Source organism: Filicampus tigris, chromosome 5 (assembly GCF_054856515.1).
Source record: "Filicampus tigris isolate MCC_2025a chromosome 5, RoL_Ftig_1.0, whole genome shotgun sequence".
NCBI lineage: Eukaryota > Metazoa > Chordata > Actinopteri > Syngnathiformes > Syngnathidae > Filicampus > Filicampus tigris.
Genome location: NC_141221.1, coordinates 11,688,081 through 11,708,649, shown reverse-complemented (window position 1 = coordinate 11,708,649; position 20,569 = coordinate 11,688,081). Strand labels below are relative to the sequence as shown.

The following is a 20,569-nucleotide window of genomic DNA, read 5'->3' as shown; positions in this document are numbered from 1 at the left end:
GGAGCTTAGGGAAACTTAGGGCCAACTATATCAACGTGTTCTAAGAAGGGCAGCATGATGTGAATGGCCCACCAATTTACCGCTAGAGGTATGTTCTCATACAATACACATGTGACATAACAAATGGGAGCCAATGGGACCCAGCCTCACCTGTTCATGTGTTGTGCTAATGTGCAATATATGAATAATAGCAATAAATTACACCTTGGTCATATGTTCAGCAACCACGACACAGTAACAAGACATTTTGGCCAATTTATCACTGATGAAAAACTCTCCAGCACGTTTCTGTGGATTGGACGTCTGTTCTATCTGCACCCCGTGCACACTTACCAGTTGAAACCAGTTGGCGTCACACATTGTCACATGCGCTAGGCAGAGCTGCCCTCCTGTGTTTGGGGGGGTTCTGGTAGTATAAGAATAGGAACCATTTTGGACAGATCAGACTTTCTTCCACATCGGGCAGAGGAAGGTTCCACGGCCGTGTCTCGATCTTTCTAGCATTCATTCAATAGTTTAACTCAGAATATGCGGTCTTTTGCTGGTTACTCTTAGTACACGATTGAGGGCATCAAAAATAAAAGGACCGCATGAAGGTCCCCCCACGGCTTTTCAATTGGTGCCATGACCCGGATACTATTAGTTTACTATGTGTGTCATCTAATATATGTAGCATCTGTATCACAACATAGTAAATCTACATTGTGCATCTTGAAAGCATTGACAAAGTAAGTTCATCAGAAAGTTAAGATATAAATTATGTCCAAATAAGTCAGAATGCAAATTATTAAGCCCAGACAGTATTTTTTTTACAATTTGAAGAGTGTTTTTTCAGGCATGATATTTTTTTAACAGTTCTCAAAACTAGACACATATGAAAACGTGTTTTGAGTTAGTTCCAAAACTCAGAGAGAATTGACACCTAACCACACAAGGAGTAAACAACAATGTGAAAAAATGACTCATCCGATGTGAGACTGCAGAGGCATTTTTAGCCTGCAAACCACACGAACAAAACCAACCCTTTGTCGCACCATATGGACAACCCCACAGGGATATTTTGGGTTTGATAATAATCATCGATTGGTGTAAAAATCCTCCAATAGGATTTGAATTCACATAAGTAAAATTGCTTGTGATAGAGGCAGGTAGAGACAAGAAATGAAGGCAGGCTAAGCCCTGTGTCCTCATTTACACAAATCTCTGCAATATGACTTTGGGTACAATACATGCTTATGGGATGACGATTATAGAAGCGATGAAAACGATGGAGGAACAGGGGTGGGGGCGGGGGGGTCAAAGTGAAAAATGGAAGGACAGAATCACACACTGTCACTCTGACATTTTTTTGCCATACCGCATGCAAACGCACACATGAATCCCAGTAGCCGTGCCAGTCTTATGACTCATTGTCATCTTGTCACCTTTCATCACAGCAATGACTCCAGCTCAGGTCAATATACATGTAATTGGATATTTGAAATGTTCAGCCTTAAAAAAAAATGCGTAATATTGTATACTTATGTAAACCAACGGTCACACGTGCAAATCTATTATAAGTATATTCTAAATGCTGCCTTTAGGAAGAAAATAATGCTTTGGTGATGAACGACTCAGTCAAACAGACATTACAACTGGAAATGTTTCACATTGCATTTTAAAGCTGGGAGCTTTCTGCCTTTTTTTCCGCGCCACTGTTCTGTTATAAAAATGAGACCGACACGGACCAAATCTTTCTGCCAATAGGCTGCCGTAGGAGGTTGGCATAAAACTGTGAAAGGGAATAAATGCTGTGTATAATGCTGTGACAGGGGTGTTTCACACTTGCCTCCAACATCTCCCACTGTCTTGTGCTGAAAGGAGATGTCTGTGTCAACACATTTTTCATATGTCACATGAGGCATTCCCTAAATCAAAACTTTTTCACACCAAGTACCACCTAAAAAAAATACTTAGCTCTCCAAGTAACGTCAATAAACCACCAATAACAACAAAAATACAGCGATGGATAAGGCCTTAAAGTGGAAATCAACCCAAACATATTTTTTTTCAAGAATATGTTCTATGGAGGCCCACTAGTTGAAACAATGGATTCTGATAAATATTGCGTTTGTGGAATAAGAGTTAATCCACCCGTTTTTAGCCAACTCTGGGGGCGGCCATTTTGTCACTTCTGTCGACCGAAAATGACATCGCAACTGCTCAGGGCTCAGGTAACGACCAATCACGGCTGACCTGTTTTCTGAAGCTGAGCCGTGATTGGTCGTTACCTAAGCCCTGAGCAGTTGCGATGTCATTTTCGGTCGACAGAAGTGACAAAATGGTCGCCCCTTGAGATGGCTAATAAGGGGTGGATTTTGCAGCTTAACTCATATTCCACAAACACAATATTAATCAGAATGCCATGTTTCAACTAGTGGGCCTGCATGGAACATATTCTTGAAAAAAAAAAGTGTTTGGGTTGATTTCCGCTTTAACTGTTTGAATGTTAATATCTGTAAAGGCATTGGCTTGCTAATAATTCGGCCGGTGAAGATTATCAGTTATTTCCTAAATTATAACTGGTACAATCAAAATGAGAGCCGCTACTATTTCGTTGATCTCGCCCAAATGATTTAATATCCATGATGGAGTGGATACACAATGACCGATTTGGACATATTCGATGTCTGTCTTTCAGTTTGTTATCTGACCGTCTGTCTGCTTGTGTCCTTTCTCCTAACCGGTGTCTTTGTGCGCGTGCACAGAGGTGCCACCACTCTTCAGCGGAGGTCACTGCGTCCTCCTCTTCCCCTCATCCACCCTTCTCGCGGCCACCCCAGGCCCATTAAGAGCCATTAGTGTGTGTGCTCCTTTGCCATCATAATACATAAATCTCTCCCTCTCCTGTTCGGACTGTCTCCCTGCACGTCTGGGAAGCAGTAATTAGCGATGAAGGAAAGGTTACAGTGAGCAATAGCACATCCAAGGCAATTGTCACTAAGTGAGTGTATTGCACCATGTTGCATATAGCAATGCGCCTTGCTGCATTTAAAGTAGTTTGCGGGTGGAATACATGTGTAAAATACTGTACTTACACATACCTAGTGTACACTCACTGTACGTACTCTATGTGCAATACTCAAAATTCAGGCCATTTCATTAAGTTCACCTATGAGAGTTGTATGGCAAATTCTGCCTTGCAAACATAACTGTCAGTTACTTTGTACTTTGTAGTAATATAGGACTAGACTGCATGTTTAAGAAAATTAGGTAGCCATAGCATGACAAACTGCACCAGTGAAAACTTGAAAACAATAATAATAGATTAATACCCCACTGACAGTTTCAGTAAAAAAAAATCATCTGTGTCATTCATCTGTGTCACTGCGTAACAGATGAATGTGTGTGTTTTATCAGAAGATTAAAAATGGAAGACAGATTTGGACGAGGCAGATTAGTAGTCTTTGAACAGAACTGTTCTATAGTAGAGGTGGTACTTAAATCTTATTGCTCCTCTTTAATAAGAAACATCTTTAGTCAATTTTATGACTAAAAGACAGATTTTGTCCGGAAAAGAACTACTATTATTTTAACAGGTGGATGGCTTCCAGTCTCTATTTGCTCATGTAACAGGAGGTCCACATCGGAGACAGACAAAGAGATGATGACGCTAAATGAGGTACTGTGATAGGAAGCATGGTAGAGAAAAGGTGGTTGGGGGAAAGAGTAGGAAAAGGATGGAAAGAAAATTGGGCCTTCAGCCCTGCAGAGAAACGGCATCCGTACAAAGTTGCGAGAGAGGTGAAATAGCTTTTTCTTTTCATTTTACACGGCTTCCCTGCCAGTGCAACCCTCAGCCTTTACCTCTCGCCCCCTATTACACACACATTCCACACACCCTTTTTTTGTGAGCGCAGAGGGACGCGGTGGCTTTGTCGGTCATAGAGCTCCCCCCTCTGATCATACGCCGTTGCTGCAGTGCGGAGGAGAGTGGGCGACTTCCCGCGGCCAATCAATAATAAGGCACTCCAGGGTTAAGAAGGTTGAGGTACATTCGGAACACTTTCGAACCGCCCGCTCACACACCAGCCTCAATGTCACTCTCACCAAAATAAAAATGAGAAAATATGCAGAGGAGTTCTACATTACTTGTAAAACTATATGGGAACACATTGTTCTGCAAGTTACTCTACTGCCAACACCCATCCATTGTAAATGCAAAACACACAAAAAATACATAGCATAAGAAGTACGTCTGAATCCCATCCACAGAAACAACATAGCATGACTGCTCTGACAACTTTTGTGTTTTTACCGTTGAAACTAGTAAGATAATTTGATCATTTCTCCACAGTTTGGGTTCAGTGGTTAGCTTATTATTTTGGTAAATGAATGTGAAGTAATGTCAAGCCAAAAGGAGAGGTTTGGGGATTAAAGATTTTATTTTAGTATGTGTGGCATCACGAAAGACATTGCGTGAGACTTCAGCTCAGAAAGGATCTAAAACAGTGATTCCCAACCACTGTGCTGCTGGAAATTTGCCATTTCCATTAAATTGACCTGAAATATGTTATTATTTTTAAAATGTTTAATTTACACCAATTAATTTATCTTTGTTGAGCCGTCTATTCCAGTGACGTATAACGACAGATAGAACAATTCAATTCTCTTCCACTAAATGCCAAATGTCCAATTCATTTGTGTATCCACCTGTTACCATTTATATCAAAGAATAATATCTTAGTGCTCAACTAAACGGGGCCACAGCATTCGTGACTAAATTAACTATATGATCAGCATTATTTCAGTATACTGTGGTGCCAGTCAACTCAGCTCACTTCCCAACAAGCAGGCCTCAATCTGTTAAATGCAACTCCGAGATCATGTTTACTGTCAAACTAAACATAAAACAGAATTATATGTAGTGTATTTAAAACAGCCATCAAATTATGCCTCTAGCGTAATGCTAATATATCGTCAATGGCCTGTGAAAAACACTTGTGTCCAATTTTGGAAAAAATGGCAATTTTCACATTAATGTCTGTAAGGTGGAAACACCATTCATAATAAAAAAAATTAAAAAAAATTTAAAAAAAGGAAAATTGAAAAACATAGACAAAAGTGTTTTTCACATGACAGCGATGGGACTTGCCGTCGAATAACATCTACATATATGGTTTATGTAAGGGATATTTGAACACAAAAGGTGAAAACAGACAAAATAAAAATGTTCACTAGGCATGTGTTCGTTATCACCTGGAAAAAATTACTAATGTTACTGCAGATGACCGAGTCACACAATAGTTGAGTGAAACTCTTCTTGTCTATTCTCAACTTATACTTGCTGCATATATTCACTCGCTGTTAATAGAGAAAAACTTGCTCGAAAAATAACTCACATATCTCTGCTTGATCTGGTGTCGCTCATGCGGGTCGTCCAGCACATTGACTGACAGGTCTGAGATGGAGACGGCAGCAGAGGCTGTGAGCGTCACCAGCATCACCAGCACGCCTTCGCCTTCCTCGAGCGGCAACTCCAGCTTGTGTGTGTGTTCTTTACTGAGGAGGGACAAGTCGATTGTACACCTGAAAAAATACACATACAAGCCATCTCATCAAAAAAACCTTTGGACATCACTGAGAAGAGAGTTTTTATTACATATGATCAAAATGTCAATGTCGTATTATAGTCCAAACAGCAAAAGTTGCGATCATAAAATGTCCAAAATGTTGGCCCCTTGGACGAACTTGATCTCAACCCGGCAGAAGACCTTTGGGATGAATAGAGACTGAGAGCCAAGCCTTATCATCCAACATCAGTGTATGACCTCACAGTTGCGCTTCTGAAAGAATGCTCCAAAAATCCCCAAAACACATTCCTAAACATTGTGGAAAGTCTTCCCAGAAGTGTTGAATCTTTTATAGCTACAACGGGTGGGCCAATGTCAAATCAACCCCCACGGAATAAGTATTTTAAGTTCATATTCCATTCAAGGCAGGTGAGCAAATACTTTTGGCAATCTAGCACTTTGTATTCGTTCAAGGTCTGGGGACAGCAACGCATGAATATGCCAGAAGAACAAACTGGATCCCTGTACCTTCCCATGAAGTCATCTTTCTTGCCAGCATCTTTGTCCCAGACTGTAATGTCCACGTAGCCTCCTTGCTCCTCATACATGTGGAAGTCAAACTGTTCTCTCCATTGAGGATTCAGCGTTTTAGGAATTGTCTGCAATCCACAAACAAAAAAAGCAATGCAATGAATTCATTATATTGTGGATATGGATCTCAGTTCATTGCACGGGCTGAGAGGATTACAGTGTCATGTGAGTTATTGCACAGTAATGTGTTCGCTTTACCTTGCTCTTGTACTTTTGGTGGCCCATCCTAAATTTGACATAAGGGTCACTTCGGCCGTTGGCATCCATGGGCTGGAGGCCGCGACCTTCGATAAGACTGATGCTGACGATGCCCCGCCACAGCTGAGCTTTTCTGTGCACATCTGACAGGCGCATGCTCTGGCACTGTCGTGGGCAAACACGCATTCACACAACCATACACACGCACACAGATACACACAGAGGCATGCATGTACACACATCCACACGAACAGAGCCATCCATTTATTAACACACAGACTTAAGGTGTTTTATTAACAGGGAAATGGCAAATAATAACGAAGATAATGAAACACACTTGACTTGAATACACAATGGAAAAGGCAACCAACTTAACCCTCAAATTTGGAGCATTTTTTTTTTTTTTTTTTTTTAAACCTGGCATCTATTTTTTTATGCAGTGTATCCTGTTGGCTCAGCGCATAACAACGACAATGAAAACAAGAGTTAATATACCGGTAATCATTCATTTGGCTGTCTCATTCAGAATAGGTTTGAAACACAAGCGCAACCAACATTTCTAATTTTAGCAGTCCATCTTATAAAGTGACGAGCCAACCTATTTTTCTCACCACTTACAGGCCTATTTAACCTCTCTTTGAATCATTACAATATCCTTCACCGCAACAAATTCCTCCCTCCCCCTCTTTTCATCCATCTTTTTCCTTGTTAGGGCGAATTTATTAGCATAGCTTTTGTTTTGCAGATGAATTTCATTAAACTCCGAACAAACCCTGCCGCACAAGCGCAGCCCTTTGATCTGGAGACGAAGCCTCTTAATTTCTATTCTCCAGACATTAAACACTGCGAATGGCTCCTCGCGGTTCTGCTAACCTCCCATGCAGCTACTTCCACGTCTGCCAATTTCTACAACCGAATTCATGCTATGTGGCAGTGTATGCTAATGATTCGAGGTCGCCGTTATGTTGTGCTCGAGCAACAATCTCATCGCTTTATTGTTTTGTTACTAACTACATAGTTCTGGTTGCTCGGGCAAAAAAAAAAAAAAAAAAAAAAAAAAAACAAGGGCTATTTACTTTGGGAATCTGTATCTCTGTGCCAGAGCACAGCAGGAGAGAGATCATGCACAGTGATGTTTAGGGGGCTGGAAGTCTCGAAACAAATCTACTTTTATCATATGCGTACACAGTTCAACTTTTATAAGCCCTTTGGAGGGGAAAAAATGTTTGAAGTGCCAAAAAAAGAATTTGCCTAGTGGTGAAGATAGAGACCTGGATTTAATCTGCCTCTGACTCATAATTAAACGCAAACTATTTCTTGAAGAGTTTGCATCTTCTAATGTATGTTCATGGCTTCATTAAAAAAATAGTTTGTGTAAAAATAAAACTGTGCACTGTGTGCAGCCAAGCAAGGAGGCAGGGAGAGAGTCAAGAGCAGCGCCTTTTCTGGGAGGGGTAGCAAGTTCGTTAGTGTTTGCGCGTATTCCCGACTCGCAGGCGGGGTGGCCCATTTTGCAGACTTCAAAGGCGCAATACAGCAGGACGTCTGCCCAGAATCAACCAGGCACACTCCAAATGTGTATCTGTGTATGAAAATTGTTTGTCAAGAGGAAGGGAGTAACATTAACTGAAGCCTTTCTTAAGACCATCTGTTAATTTATCTCAAATGTATGTACGCTATGTGGACAAAGCTATTTGAGACCAAATCTTTGATTGAGAACTACACTATGTACTGCTAAATTGATATGACAAACTGTTTTTCACCATTTTAGTTTTCCTGGTGTATTTGTGCATGGCTGACTCGGACACACTTTTGGCGTTCAGCCCACTATATGAGAACTTGAGCTAGGCCCATTTCTACCACTACAGCATGCAGTTAGCAAGCTAGCTACACCTATATGCTGAAAATGCATATTCCCCAGATGCCCCACAAAAGCTCAGTGTCATTCTTTAAATAAAGCCCACTGCCCGTCAGCTCCAGAAGTCCGTTAGCTCGCAAGCTAGCTGGTAGCTAGCCCCTCTTGTTGTGGTGTGGAAAGCCCCGCAACATGATGGGATATATCGTCCAGCCATCTGAGGCTATAAGAGAACATATTTTCATGACTCAAATATGACGGGATGTGTTGACATAAGAAAGATGCAAGAGGAAGTAACTTTGATTTATCAGCAGCGCATGTTTTCATGCATTCAGCGGACACGCCTACAGCGTTTGAGAGCGGGAGAAAATTGTTGTTTTTTCATCATTTTGATGGCTCATTTTATATACTGGGTATTTGACAATTTATTTAATCGTTCAAACTTGGCATGATTGTTAACAACACTTTACTCCATGGTGCGTCAAATTTGAAAGACAAAGCAAATCTAAAAATACAGGGAACATACAGTACAAAGAAAATGGATGCTAAAAATTTGAAATCATCCAAACATAATACTGTACCGTATGTCCTTCGTCAGTGAATGCAGGTGTCGCTATATTTTTTAACCATTTAGCGTACTAGCTCAACAGAATTTAAGTCTTGTAAGAATCAACTTTTACCATATCTTACCGTTTCGTCGCTGTCATGTGAAAAACGTTTATCTTCATTTTTTTCAATGTTCTTATTTTTATGTGAATTGTTCCCGCGTTACAGATATCGCATTAACGTGAAAATTATTTTTTTTTCCCCAAAATTGGACATAAGTGTTTTTCACAGGACAACGGCGGTATGCAATGCAAAACATACAGACGTTACATGCACGAGTCTATAAGTGGAAGCAGAAGGAAAAACATGCTTCTTTATGGTCACCTACAAAGCCACAAGAAAAAAGGAGACATACACAGTAGATACAGAAGAGGCCCTAATACAGACTTGCATTGTCAATCAACATGCTTATCAGCACAGTTGATTTGCCATCCGAAAATAAAACAACAGTTTTATTTTCTTACACAGCAGCTGCAATAAACTACCAGGGGTTGGGAACCTACAGCATTTGATTAGTGCACCTTGCAATTTTATAACTAAATAAAACCTCAGAGGAATTGTTCTTGCAAAATACCCCAAAAACATTAAACCCACAAATGCTCATAATATGCCAAAATAAACATTCGTTTGATCACTGAATTATATTTTTTCATAAATTTAAAATGTCCCTTGGAGGACTTTGGAGGAAAATTGCAAAGGCCCCCCGCCACTGCACTGAAGTCATTCAAAGTTGGAAGAAGTACAAATACCAAAGCTGCAATGGTTTAAAATCCATCAAAATGTCTAACTTGCTCTATTTTATTTCATAACTATAATATGCACTGTGTAATTGTGTTAGTATATTGCAGCTTGTGGAAAATAAAGTGATGACAGTGCCAACCATGAAAGAAAATGTGGCGAAAGCACAGACAATACATTCATGTACCAGGACACCAGTGGAAAATGCACAAGTAAGGTGCAGTATTATTGGATGGGGGGGGGGGTTTACATGCGTTTTTAGTTTACCTTACTAGATCGTTTCCAGTTCCTTCTCAAAAGCATGGTCTGTGAATGAGACAAAGCGGTTACAGCACCCCCCACTGTCTCCCAGTTGAAGCTGCAGGTGCACAGGTTAGAGGGCAGGTGGTGTGAGGTGTTGAGATGCTAGTAGTGGCCTGAGTGACAGGGTGGGGGGAGGGGGGTTTAGATTAGGAGAGTGAGGCATTTGTCAGTCATGCAAGGGGATAAGGCAGGAGTAGTGACTTGCCTTGTGAAGTGCTGCCAAACACACACATGCGCACACAAATACACATGTTTTTATTGCAGTAATGCTGATATTGTTTATTAGAGACTGGCACCTGTTTGTTTGTTTTTATTTTGAAAGAAAGAAAATGAAGCCATGGTTCTTTGTTGTTTACTTTCAAAACTTGCTATGTTGAAACATAAAACTATTGTTGCATTCTTTTAAGACTCACTGGTTCTAGCTGGGGAAGTTGCTACTTTTCTTATAATGGTCTTGGGTACTAATTGGGTCAGTCAGTCACTGTTGATAACACTGGTCACCACATTTTTACCACATTTTTAATCAGCGATGCAGGTGAACGTTTCTATCTGATTTGTTTTGCACTGATTACAAATCTGCGCTTGCGTTTTCTCTAGCACATCAGGTTTTCACAATAACACTAATTTAATATATTATAGCCGTACAATATGAATATAAATATATAATAGCCGTAATATTATATATAATCATACGTATGATCATATATCACATATAGTCATGTATTCAGTAATATTTATGAATTAAGAAATTCAGCAACAGGTGGAATTATTTTCTGAAAATGTTGTAGCTCTAAATTACAACACATGGTAAAATGCGTATTATGCAAGCTTTTGTAGGTCAAACTTGGAAAGAAGAAAATATCTCAAAAACCTGAAAAAAAAATGAAAAAAATAAGCAGTAAAAATGCTTTCAGAGACACATAAAGCCATCTCTGATTAAAATTGTCTGTTCACCAGTGTAATTAAAGATTTAGCATACACAATGTTTATTTTTGTTTTTTTTAAACAAAGCATGGATTATGTATGTTTTCAATTTAAGTATTAGAAAAAATCGGAGTCTAACAAGTGAACTAATTTCCACAAAGCATCTCTCCCTCTGCCATCAAGCCTGATCAATGACAACAGACTGTGCCATCCAAAACACACTGGTACGCCCTTGTACTCGTTTCCTTCACAGTTGGAGGGATCCAAAATGGTGCTTAACCTAAATCGAGTTTATTTGTTCTGTCAAGCGTGGACTCTCTGAACTGCAGAACTACATAAGCAGCAAAATTAAGACATCGGATCAAAAGGAATAAAGTATTTCCCCCATGACTCCCGCCTTGTTCTGGGTCGAACATGCAGGGGTCCAATTAGGCAGACAAATAATTGAACAGAAATAAATGCAACTCGGAAGCATCTATCGCATGAGCAAACATCCATCGCTCTTTGAACATGAAACTTTTACACCGACACGTTAATTACATTAGCGCTTGTGCATATGCACTTGCTGATTTGAAGAGTTTCCAGTAACTGAGCATGAATGAAGCCAGAACTTTCAGGTCAATACACGAGAACCAGAGCGAGGAAGAATAACTTAAACAGCATGTAAGTTTTCTTACTGCATCTCTCATGTCTCCCTCTCGCGGTGATAAAGTGACAGAAAGGTCCAGGCTGCCGAGATTTTGGTCTGGATAATGTGGGTCCTTTAGGTCCAGGGTAACTTCCAGTGTCCTACAAGGGAGCGCAAAATATACAATTTCAATGAATAATGTTTATGATTAGCAATGCAAAGATGTCACAAGAAATGCATGCACAGCCATTCACAGCACAGTCAATACGGTATGATGCTACTGAATTAAGATAATAAAAAGTATCATCGAAACTAACAGGATAAGTTGCCCACTTTGGCCAAGACGTATTTCATAACCTTAGGCCAAATCTAAAAATAAATAAATAAATAAATAATTTTTGGGGGGAAAAAGTTCAATATTGAGCAATTCTCACAGAATATTTACAATTACAACACGGTGAGGTGTATGAAATAATTACAAATATAGTTATACACATTATTAGTTCAGTGCTAAGTGAATTTGTATTAGGTGAAATGGTGTATTTAATTCAGAAATGATAATAAATGTGTTCAGTAATTAATTTATTTGTAATATGTTGACCAAAACTTCCATTAAAAAAAAATTTCATACCCTATATTGATTAGTTGTTTGTAGTTGATTAGAATGTTCTATCTTACATAAGACTGTCTTACGTAAGGCACCAGGATCCTCTCTAATCGTGCCCTACATTGTATTTAATTGAAAAAAAAAAGTGATGAGATGCCCATTCTAGAAAAAAAAATTACTATCATTATTCAAGGCTTATTTGCATATATTTCATTTACAGCCGTTTCCTCGAATGTGAGGGTCATGTTGTAAAATGAGCAGAGCATGTGTTTCCAAACTTTACCACAAGAGGGAAGCAAGAGATTGCTTGTGCAACCTCTGAGGCGCTTTAACGGTGGCTTTCATAGATTTACATGAGCTGGAGTATTTTTAAAACCCTTAGTTTAAAGCACTGACTAGAAGTAAACAACAGGGTGGAGAAGAAGTCAGCAGAGGTGGGTCAAGTAGCCCAACGTTTTACTCAAGTACAGTACACTTACTTTATAATAATGAGTCCTCCAAAATTTACTTGAGTAGCAGTAAGTATTCAGTGAGGTAAAAAAAAATACTCAGGAAAAATAATGAGGGAAAAAAAATACTCAATAAAAAGTACTCAGCAACTGATGAGTAACTTCTGACTGGTTTATTTTTTAAATAGGCTACGAATGTCAAATGGACAAAAATAAAAAATAAGAATATGCAAATTGAGGTATTGAGGTAAGCTAAAAAAGAAAAAAAAAGCAGACCTGAGATGCTCCAGAGACTCCAAGTAGAGGTACGCCGAGCCCATAAAGTCATCCTGAAGTCCAAAGTCATAGTCAAAAACCTATACATACAAAACGGGCTACAGTAAGCATAGACAGTCCTTAACATTAATCTCACAATACATGTTTTTCGTCACTGTCCTGTGAAAAAAGACTTAGGTCCAATTTTGGAATTGTTTTGGGAATTGTTGCCATGTCTGTAACGCGTAAACACCATTCACGTAAAAATACGAAAATTGAGAAAAATGGACATATGTATTTTTCACAGGACAGCGACGTTGTAATAGATTTCAATGGGGAATAGTATTTGGTTCAACTTCAAAAAACATTTCTCAAGACCAGCCTGTACCGTATATTTGACGCTTGACAAACAAGTTGTACCTTGACATACAACGGGTCCCTCAGGCTTTCCACCAAGAGAGTTGCTCTTTCATCCCACACAGGATTGAGGTTCTTGTGGATGGTTTTACTCCTGAACACCTCCTTCCCTGCAATCTTGAACTTGACATATGGATCACTAGTTCCTTGGAGAGAAAATAAACACGCAGAATAAAGTACATTGCTTCAACTACACAACATAATGCCAATGTGAGCCTATAAAAAGTAAGTATGAATCAAATTGAATATTTAGTCATATGGTAATTCATTATGTAATTAACTGTGGGGTTCTAATGAAATAATACAGCAATGATCATTCAATTTGTGCAGCAATTAGGATAGTAAAGACAGAAAATAATCTGATAAGGAGCATAAACAAACACATTAGCAGACGGTGTAATGCAGTAAAGTCTGCAAACATGATAAAAAGCATTGTAAGAATAGCAGCAAATATGTTTAGGTGGTTTTGTTTTTGTTTTACACAAAAAATAAAACATATTGTGTTTAATTTGCTACTGATCGAGCCAGTTTGCAAAGTTGAATGCATTATTGATTTCGAAGGCCATTTTCTCATCAGTCGCTTCCAATCTAGAGCTAATCGGATTCATTGGTCGGGACTCCACATTAAAATAATGGCCAGAACACAACAAACTACAGGCGTTGCATTGATAATGAATGCACACGTTTTGCAGGGTAAGTACAATAACAATGAAATAAAATGTACAATTGCACTAAGCATATTTAAAAAATAAAATAAAATAAAAAGGCAATTGCCCAAACAAAATAATTGACAGATATAATGAAAGACTAATTGGCGGAATGGCAATGTTCTCTTTGGTTCTGTGTATTTTACAATATTAAGCAGAAAGTCAAGTGGCAAAGGAGCTTGTTGGTTTGGTGTGTTTGTCTGTTTGATTTCACTCCCATAATCCACTGTGACAAAAGTGATTACCAGGCAAATGGCAAGGGAAGGAAGAGAATCCTTTTATCAAAGCATTCCCACTCTTGTATTATCCTTTCAGTCAGCATCTTCAAGGCAAACAACAGCAGCAAATACAAGTACATAACTCCATAGAGGAGTACATGCCATCTGTTGAGTGGCTGCAAAAGTACTCGGTTGTATCTCAACGAGGCCAGCCAGTGTAAATATGTGACCCTCACAAAATGACGTTATTGTTGTTGTATCATATGCCTCTTTTTTTGTTTGTTTGTTTGTTTGTTTGTTTGTTTGATTTTGCCAGACGTACCGTATCAACATAAAGGCGTAAAGAGTCATCAAAACTAAGTGCATTACTGGAGTCCCACTCAATTTGCCATGAGTAGGCGATAAAATAAAACTGCATCACTTTCATAATAGGAGGGTGAAATTAAACAGAAGCCATTAAAAAAAAAAAAAAAGTCTTTATTTTGCTCGACTGACTTGATGGGCGACGGTTCAAATAAGACCGGCCAGAAAAAGAACAAGATGCACATCCTCCTGTTCAACTGCCTCAAATACCCTTAAGGCACACTAGTAAAAAATCTTCAAAAACACACGCCATTTTACGATCATATCGTATTGTAGTGCTATCTTGTTGCTGCCCACGTGCAGGTCTTTTCCAGCCGCCAATCACTACAAATAAATAAATAAAATTAAGGATGTTCGAAACCACTTTTTATCAGACCGATACCAGTGAAGTATGAGTAGTCGCTCTGTAGTCGATACCGCTAGTTACTTTTGCTATATTAAATTTAATTTAACACAATGACAAAAAATTGCAAACAAATAACTTTGTTACATAGATGATGATTCACTGATGTGTCAAACTGATGTTGTATAACCACTGCCAAGGACGACTTACTCGATGAATTTTTTTTTTTTTTGCCTTAAGTATCGGTGGCTGGTATCGGCAACCTTGAGGACTAATATCTTATTAAAATGCGGCCGATACCTGGTACATACAATAATTAAGAGAAACATTTGAAATGTATATATATATATGTATTTTAAGATGAGTAGGGAATGATGATGGGGAAAGTTGTTTTGTCAGATTTGTGATGTGTTTCCACCCTGGGAGTGCAAAAATCTTAACCCAAAAGTTGTACATGTGCAGTAGCTCCTCCTACAAAACAATAAATCAGAGTGGGTAAGGGTGCAGCTCTCCTGCGCCCAAACCCGAATAAAGATAGCGTTACATAACAGCAGCCTCACACCATGGGCACATGCGTCAGTCATTAGTTTGGCCCTGATCAGCCAAACATCACAAGTAATCAGCAGTCCAAAAAGTCTTTCCAGGACCTAGTTTAGTAATAAGGCTTGGCCAACTGCATGTAGTGAGACTAATGCTTAATTCTGCTTTTGCTGCTTCCTTTTTCAAACATCAGGATTTAACTCAACATGGATTAAGACAGGTCTGACTGATTTATATAATAACAACATGTAGCTATTGCAGTTGTGATGTCATTTTCAGTCGACAGAAGTGACAAAATGGCCGCCCCTGGAAACGGCTAAAAACGGGTGGATTAACTCTTATTCCACAAACGCAATGTCTATCAGAATGCCTTGTTTCAACTCATGGGCTTGCATAGAACATATTCTTGAAAAAAATACTGTATGTTTGGGTTGACTTCCTCTTTAAATACTGTACATGTATTAAAAAATGATCAACATCGAGGTACTTAAACATACATTGTAAATCTAGCCAAAGTTCTTTAATTGTGTCCTAAATAGAGGGTAGGGAGGCACTGATGGCTTTCACCCTTTTTTGCGGCAAGCAGCACTGCAGCAGCCAGTTATAGATGCACACAAAAGTGTCTCAACGGTGTGATTCTTCAGTCGTCGCAGAAAGTACCTGTACATCCTCTGCTGGGGATCTCTAAGGATGGAGTTAATGTTAGTCTCCCACGTCAAGTCCTGAGAGATCCAGTTTCTAGGATGTCGGCCAGTACGAATGGAAGCCGTGGTGCTGGGTGAGGGCAGCTGAGGCGATTGAAATGGAAAAGTCTAATGTTGTGGAAGGGTGGTAGCTAAATAGTGTGTGTGTTGATTACACTTTTAGTATTATCAACACAGGGCATGTCCGTTAGGAAAGGAAATGATTGCATTGTCTACTCCGCACAGATGCGGTTATGGAAGGAAAGGTCACTAAGAAATACAGTGGATATAAAAAGTCTACACACCATTGTTTATATACCATTTGCATATTACAAAAAATACACCCCTTTAAATCTAAAAACACTATTTCAAAACCTTTGAACACGAGTGCCTCACAACTAGTGTTCATGGACTGACATGCTATTTAAACCCAGCATCAAAACAGCTGACAGCGCAAAAAAATGCGTTGAAATAAAATAAATGGGAGCTGGCCCGGAAGTGTACTCAGCAGGCATATTTGCCTGACCTGTGGCCAAAGTCCCTGCTATTACCTTTGATAAATGTTCCCTTTCTTCTTCTTCTTCTTCTTCCCAACAGCAGTTGAAAATGCACATAAAGCAAAACGACTTATTGCTACCGGAATACCGGCAGGCAGGAGGGTGCAGCTCATTGACTCAGAGAAAGCAAAGCCAAACAAGCAATAGTCCAACAAAAAGAAACCAATAAGGAACAAAGAATAGTCACTTTAAGTATTTGTATTACACCCCATGTTGAAGATGATCAAGTTTATATTCATCATCTATACATGACAGTAGCCTCACAGATTAAGCTAACCCAAGATGATAAAAAGTGGTCATAAATATGTTTCAAACATAAATTAATGGCACATTAACAATGATCCATTTCTTGGATGTCCCCGCAAAGATTTTCATGATTCCTTAGCGATTATTCTCTGGCGTGGGGTGTCTTAAAGAGGAAGACAACCCAAACATATTTTGCGTTTGTGGAATAAAAATTAATCCACTCATTTTTAGCCATACCTTTTGTTACTTCTGTCAACTGAAAATGATATCACAACTGCTCAGGGCTCCAATAACGACTAATCACAGCTGACCTGTTTTCTAAAGCTGAGCCGTGATTTTTAGTCGACAGAAATGACAAAATGGCCGCCCCCTGAGATGGCTAAAAACGGGTGGATTTTGCTGCTTAACTCATATTACATTAACGCAATATTAATCAAAATGCCGTGTTTCAACTAGTGAGCCTCTTGGGAACATATTCTTGAAAAAAATAAGTTTGGGTTGATTTCCACATTAAGAGTGGGGTTTTTTTCCCCAAATCACTATGATTTTAATTTACAATTGCAAACATTAAACCAGTCTTACCATCATTGGTCATTTGGAGTCCAGCACACACTATACTTGGGGTGGTGTACCTTATTTGATGGTGGGTTTCCAGTATTTATAATATAAATGGCTTATCACACTGACACTAAACAAGCCTCCAAGCGACTTCATGATGAGAATACATTGCCGAATGGTGTTTAAACATAGAACTTAACCATCTAACACATGATCTTGGTCAAAGCTCATGAAATACAAGGTAGTACATGATTCCAAAGATGAATTATTCAGCGTCTTCATTTTCATCATCGGTCTGTAATTCCAACGACATCGTCATGATCAATAGCTCTCTGCGGCAGCACAGGGCAGACAAGAGGTCTTAAAATATTCACTGATGATACATGAAGATGTAATTATGTTTCCACTGTATCATGTACTAAATTGGGCTTCATACTCCTAAGGGGAAATTAATCTATCATAGTTTAATGCATTAGAAATTAGTACCGGTAATTATTTTCTTTGTAATTACGCTTACATGAAAAACAAAGATCAAAGATTCTGTCACAGCGTTGAGCACATATACTCACAGGTGTTAAGAATAAATCTCGAAAAAAAACAACAACGCATGATCATTCATTATAATTTCCGGAAGTGAAATATAATTTGAACAGCAGAGTCAATTGTACAGGAGACCCGAGACAGCATGACAGCCAGTTTGACCTCTACTGGTTATGGAAAGAAAGTTGATATTTTTGTTGAAGATGTAACAAAATAATGACTAAAGCAACCGTTTTACTTTACATACAGTGTGAATTGCATCTGTACGGTCTGCTTTGTGTCTTCTCTCAAAATGGTATAGTAAAAGTGTCACTCCTCTTAGCAGCGCTGTTGACTGATTTGATTGGTTAAAGTACCCTTTAAAATACTCCTCCATGTCGTCAGACTTGGAAAAGCCTCTCACTCCGATTGTGGGTGGCTGAAACTGTGTGTGCGTGTGCGCCACGTCAGGACTGACAGATGGCTGCAGCACTTGGGGTGTCCTATTACCCACAATGCATGAGGTGCAGTAGGACATATTGAACAGGGCTGAAATACAAGTCATTCCACGGTGCAAAACTGACAGACCCAAAACGATTACAGCACACTCAATCATGCAGCAGGATGCCTTTGCTTTCTTTATTTTCTAAAATGCCCACTCATTAACATTCACTAATGTGCAACATGGGCTGCTAGGAACATATGAGAACGCCTAGAAAAGTCTGCATAAACAAAAAAGTAGGCATCTCACTGTTACTCCTTGCTAAGAGATTGCCGTGTGACAGTTATATCCCATAACTGCATTTGGGCGTGTTGTATTAAATCCTAAAATGAGTCATGTAAATATGCAAACATTCAATATAATTCTTGTGCTTTCAAAAATGTGCAAGCACTAAATTATATTTAACATTTGAATGCATGTTTTGCAAATTAAAGTCACATGGGAGTCTATTAGGAATAAGGAAGTCATTCATTCATTCATTTTGAAGGCCATTCATTGCCATCTACTGTCTTATTTTGGTTGCACAAACTGCCACTCCCCACAATCTGTTCAAAAGTTTCTTTAATCACCACTAGAAATATAAAATCACTTAAAAGTGTAAATGATAACTTTGCTTGAATCTAGTTGATATGTCTAATTGGCAGTTTCCTTGATATGACACAAAAAACAACGTTAATATGGCCTCCTTAAAATGTGTGCTAGACAACACTTCAAATAATATTTTCATTGTGAATTATTTATCATTTGTGTTATAGTAAATCAAAAATTAATATAAATGAATTGCCTCATCTAGCAAAGTAACTTTGTTTGACCTCCTGATGCTTCAACTAACTAAAAGCTGTCAAGATAGATTAGGTAATGTAACTATTCCAACATAACCCCCAAACGCTGTACCACGTCCAAGGAGGGTGATTTTAAGAATATAATAAAGATGAGAATTATAATAATGTGTTCAATAAATTAATTTCTACAATGATTCAGAGGGTTTGTTGCACGCTGTTGTCATATTTATGAATGGAATACGATGACATCCACCACAACATACCCGCAGACCTCAGAATCTGACTGCCTGCACCTCGTTCTAGTTCACCAAAATCACACACCCTCCGCGCCACAACTTAGACCTGCTTCCAGCTGGTCTAAGGTTTAGTCTTCTTTCAATCATGTAAAAGAACCCTTCGTCCGCCAGAATGCTCAGCATGGTGCAGGACGGTCTGCCAAATTCCCAAACACTGTAAAATAGGCATACACCAGTTTTTATGCCGAGCGCAAGTGCGCCTCAAGTCATCAGTCATTCCCTATGTCCAATTTTGCCAACCTGACCTCTCTGCTATTTAATGTGTAACCTGGTAGGGCGTTGTTGAGGTGGGCATGAGACTATTTTGCATCAAATAAAAACAATACACTGAACAATCACAGCACAGCACAGGGAAGCTGGCAAATCTCATAAAGCAGCATTCGTGAATATGATAACATATCGTCACTGTCCTGTGAAAAACGTCTGTCCATTTTTTTTTCATTTTTTACTTTAATGGGGTCTCCCGCGTTACGGACATCCAAGTAACATGATTTTTTTTTTTTTTAATTGGATATACGTGTTTTTCACAGGACAGCAATGATATGGAAATATGATGACACATATATAGTCTATATGTTTTGTTTTTCTAATAAGCATGCCATATCATCTCTTATCATATCTCACTTTGTACACCCCACCACATTGATTGGCAAAAAACATTCAAGTCAAATGGGGGAAAAAAAAAAAAAAATATATATATATATATATATATATATATATATATATATATATATATATATATATATATATATGGAGCCCCTACCTGTGCGATCTCTGATGGCCAGGTTGTTGCCTTTCTTTAAGACAATATCCAGCTGGTACATGGCTGGACTAAGAGGCGGAGGATCTGCATTACAAGGGTCCACTATATTGATGCCCTGAGGAGACAAGATGAACATACACCAAACGAGCCAGTCACCAAAATTTTCTTCTTTGCATTATGAAAACCAGACAGACAAGCTACGTAGAAAATGTGAAAAGAAATGGATTACTAATGAAACATGTTTAATGTCACATGCTATATAGTTTATGGAACATTATTTGTCTGTTTGTATTTTTAATTCCCTTAACACAACTGAAGTTCATCACAAAGTCGACAATGCGAGTGTGGCAATATAATTTATCCGGCAAT

At 38.8% G+C, this 20,569-nt stretch overlaps 1 protein-coding gene across 5 annotated transcripts in view; it reads right to left on the bottom strand.

Moving 5' to 3' along the window:
* mctp1a (multiple C2 domains, transmembrane 1a) overlaps positions 1–20,569 on the bottom strand; it is a 100,528-nt gene that overhangs the window by 62,561 nt on the left and 17,398 nt on the right. For 3 of the 5 annotated variants that reach the window (XM_086030733.1, XM_086030735.1, XM_086030737.1), the window contains exons 2-9: positions 20,201–20,315; positions 13,127–13,269; positions 12,728–12,807; positions 11,445–11,556; positions 9,808–9,846; positions 6,342–6,506; positions 6,081–6,211; positions 5,382–5,568 (exon numbers count right to left, since the gene is read on the bottom strand). In XM_086030733.1, the coding sequence (XP_085886859.1) occupies positions 5,382–5,568; positions 6,081–6,211; positions 6,342–6,506; positions 9,808–9,846; positions 11,445–11,556; positions 12,728–12,807; positions 13,127–13,269; positions 20,201–20,315 (972 nt within the window). The remainder of the gene's footprint in view (positions 1–5,381; positions 5,569–6,080; positions 6,212–6,341; positions 6,507–9,807; positions 9,847–11,444; positions 11,557–12,727; positions 12,808–13,126; positions 13,270–20,200; positions 20,316–20,569) is intronic. The other 2 variants (XM_086030734.1, XM_086030738.1) reach the window with 1 other exon arrangement.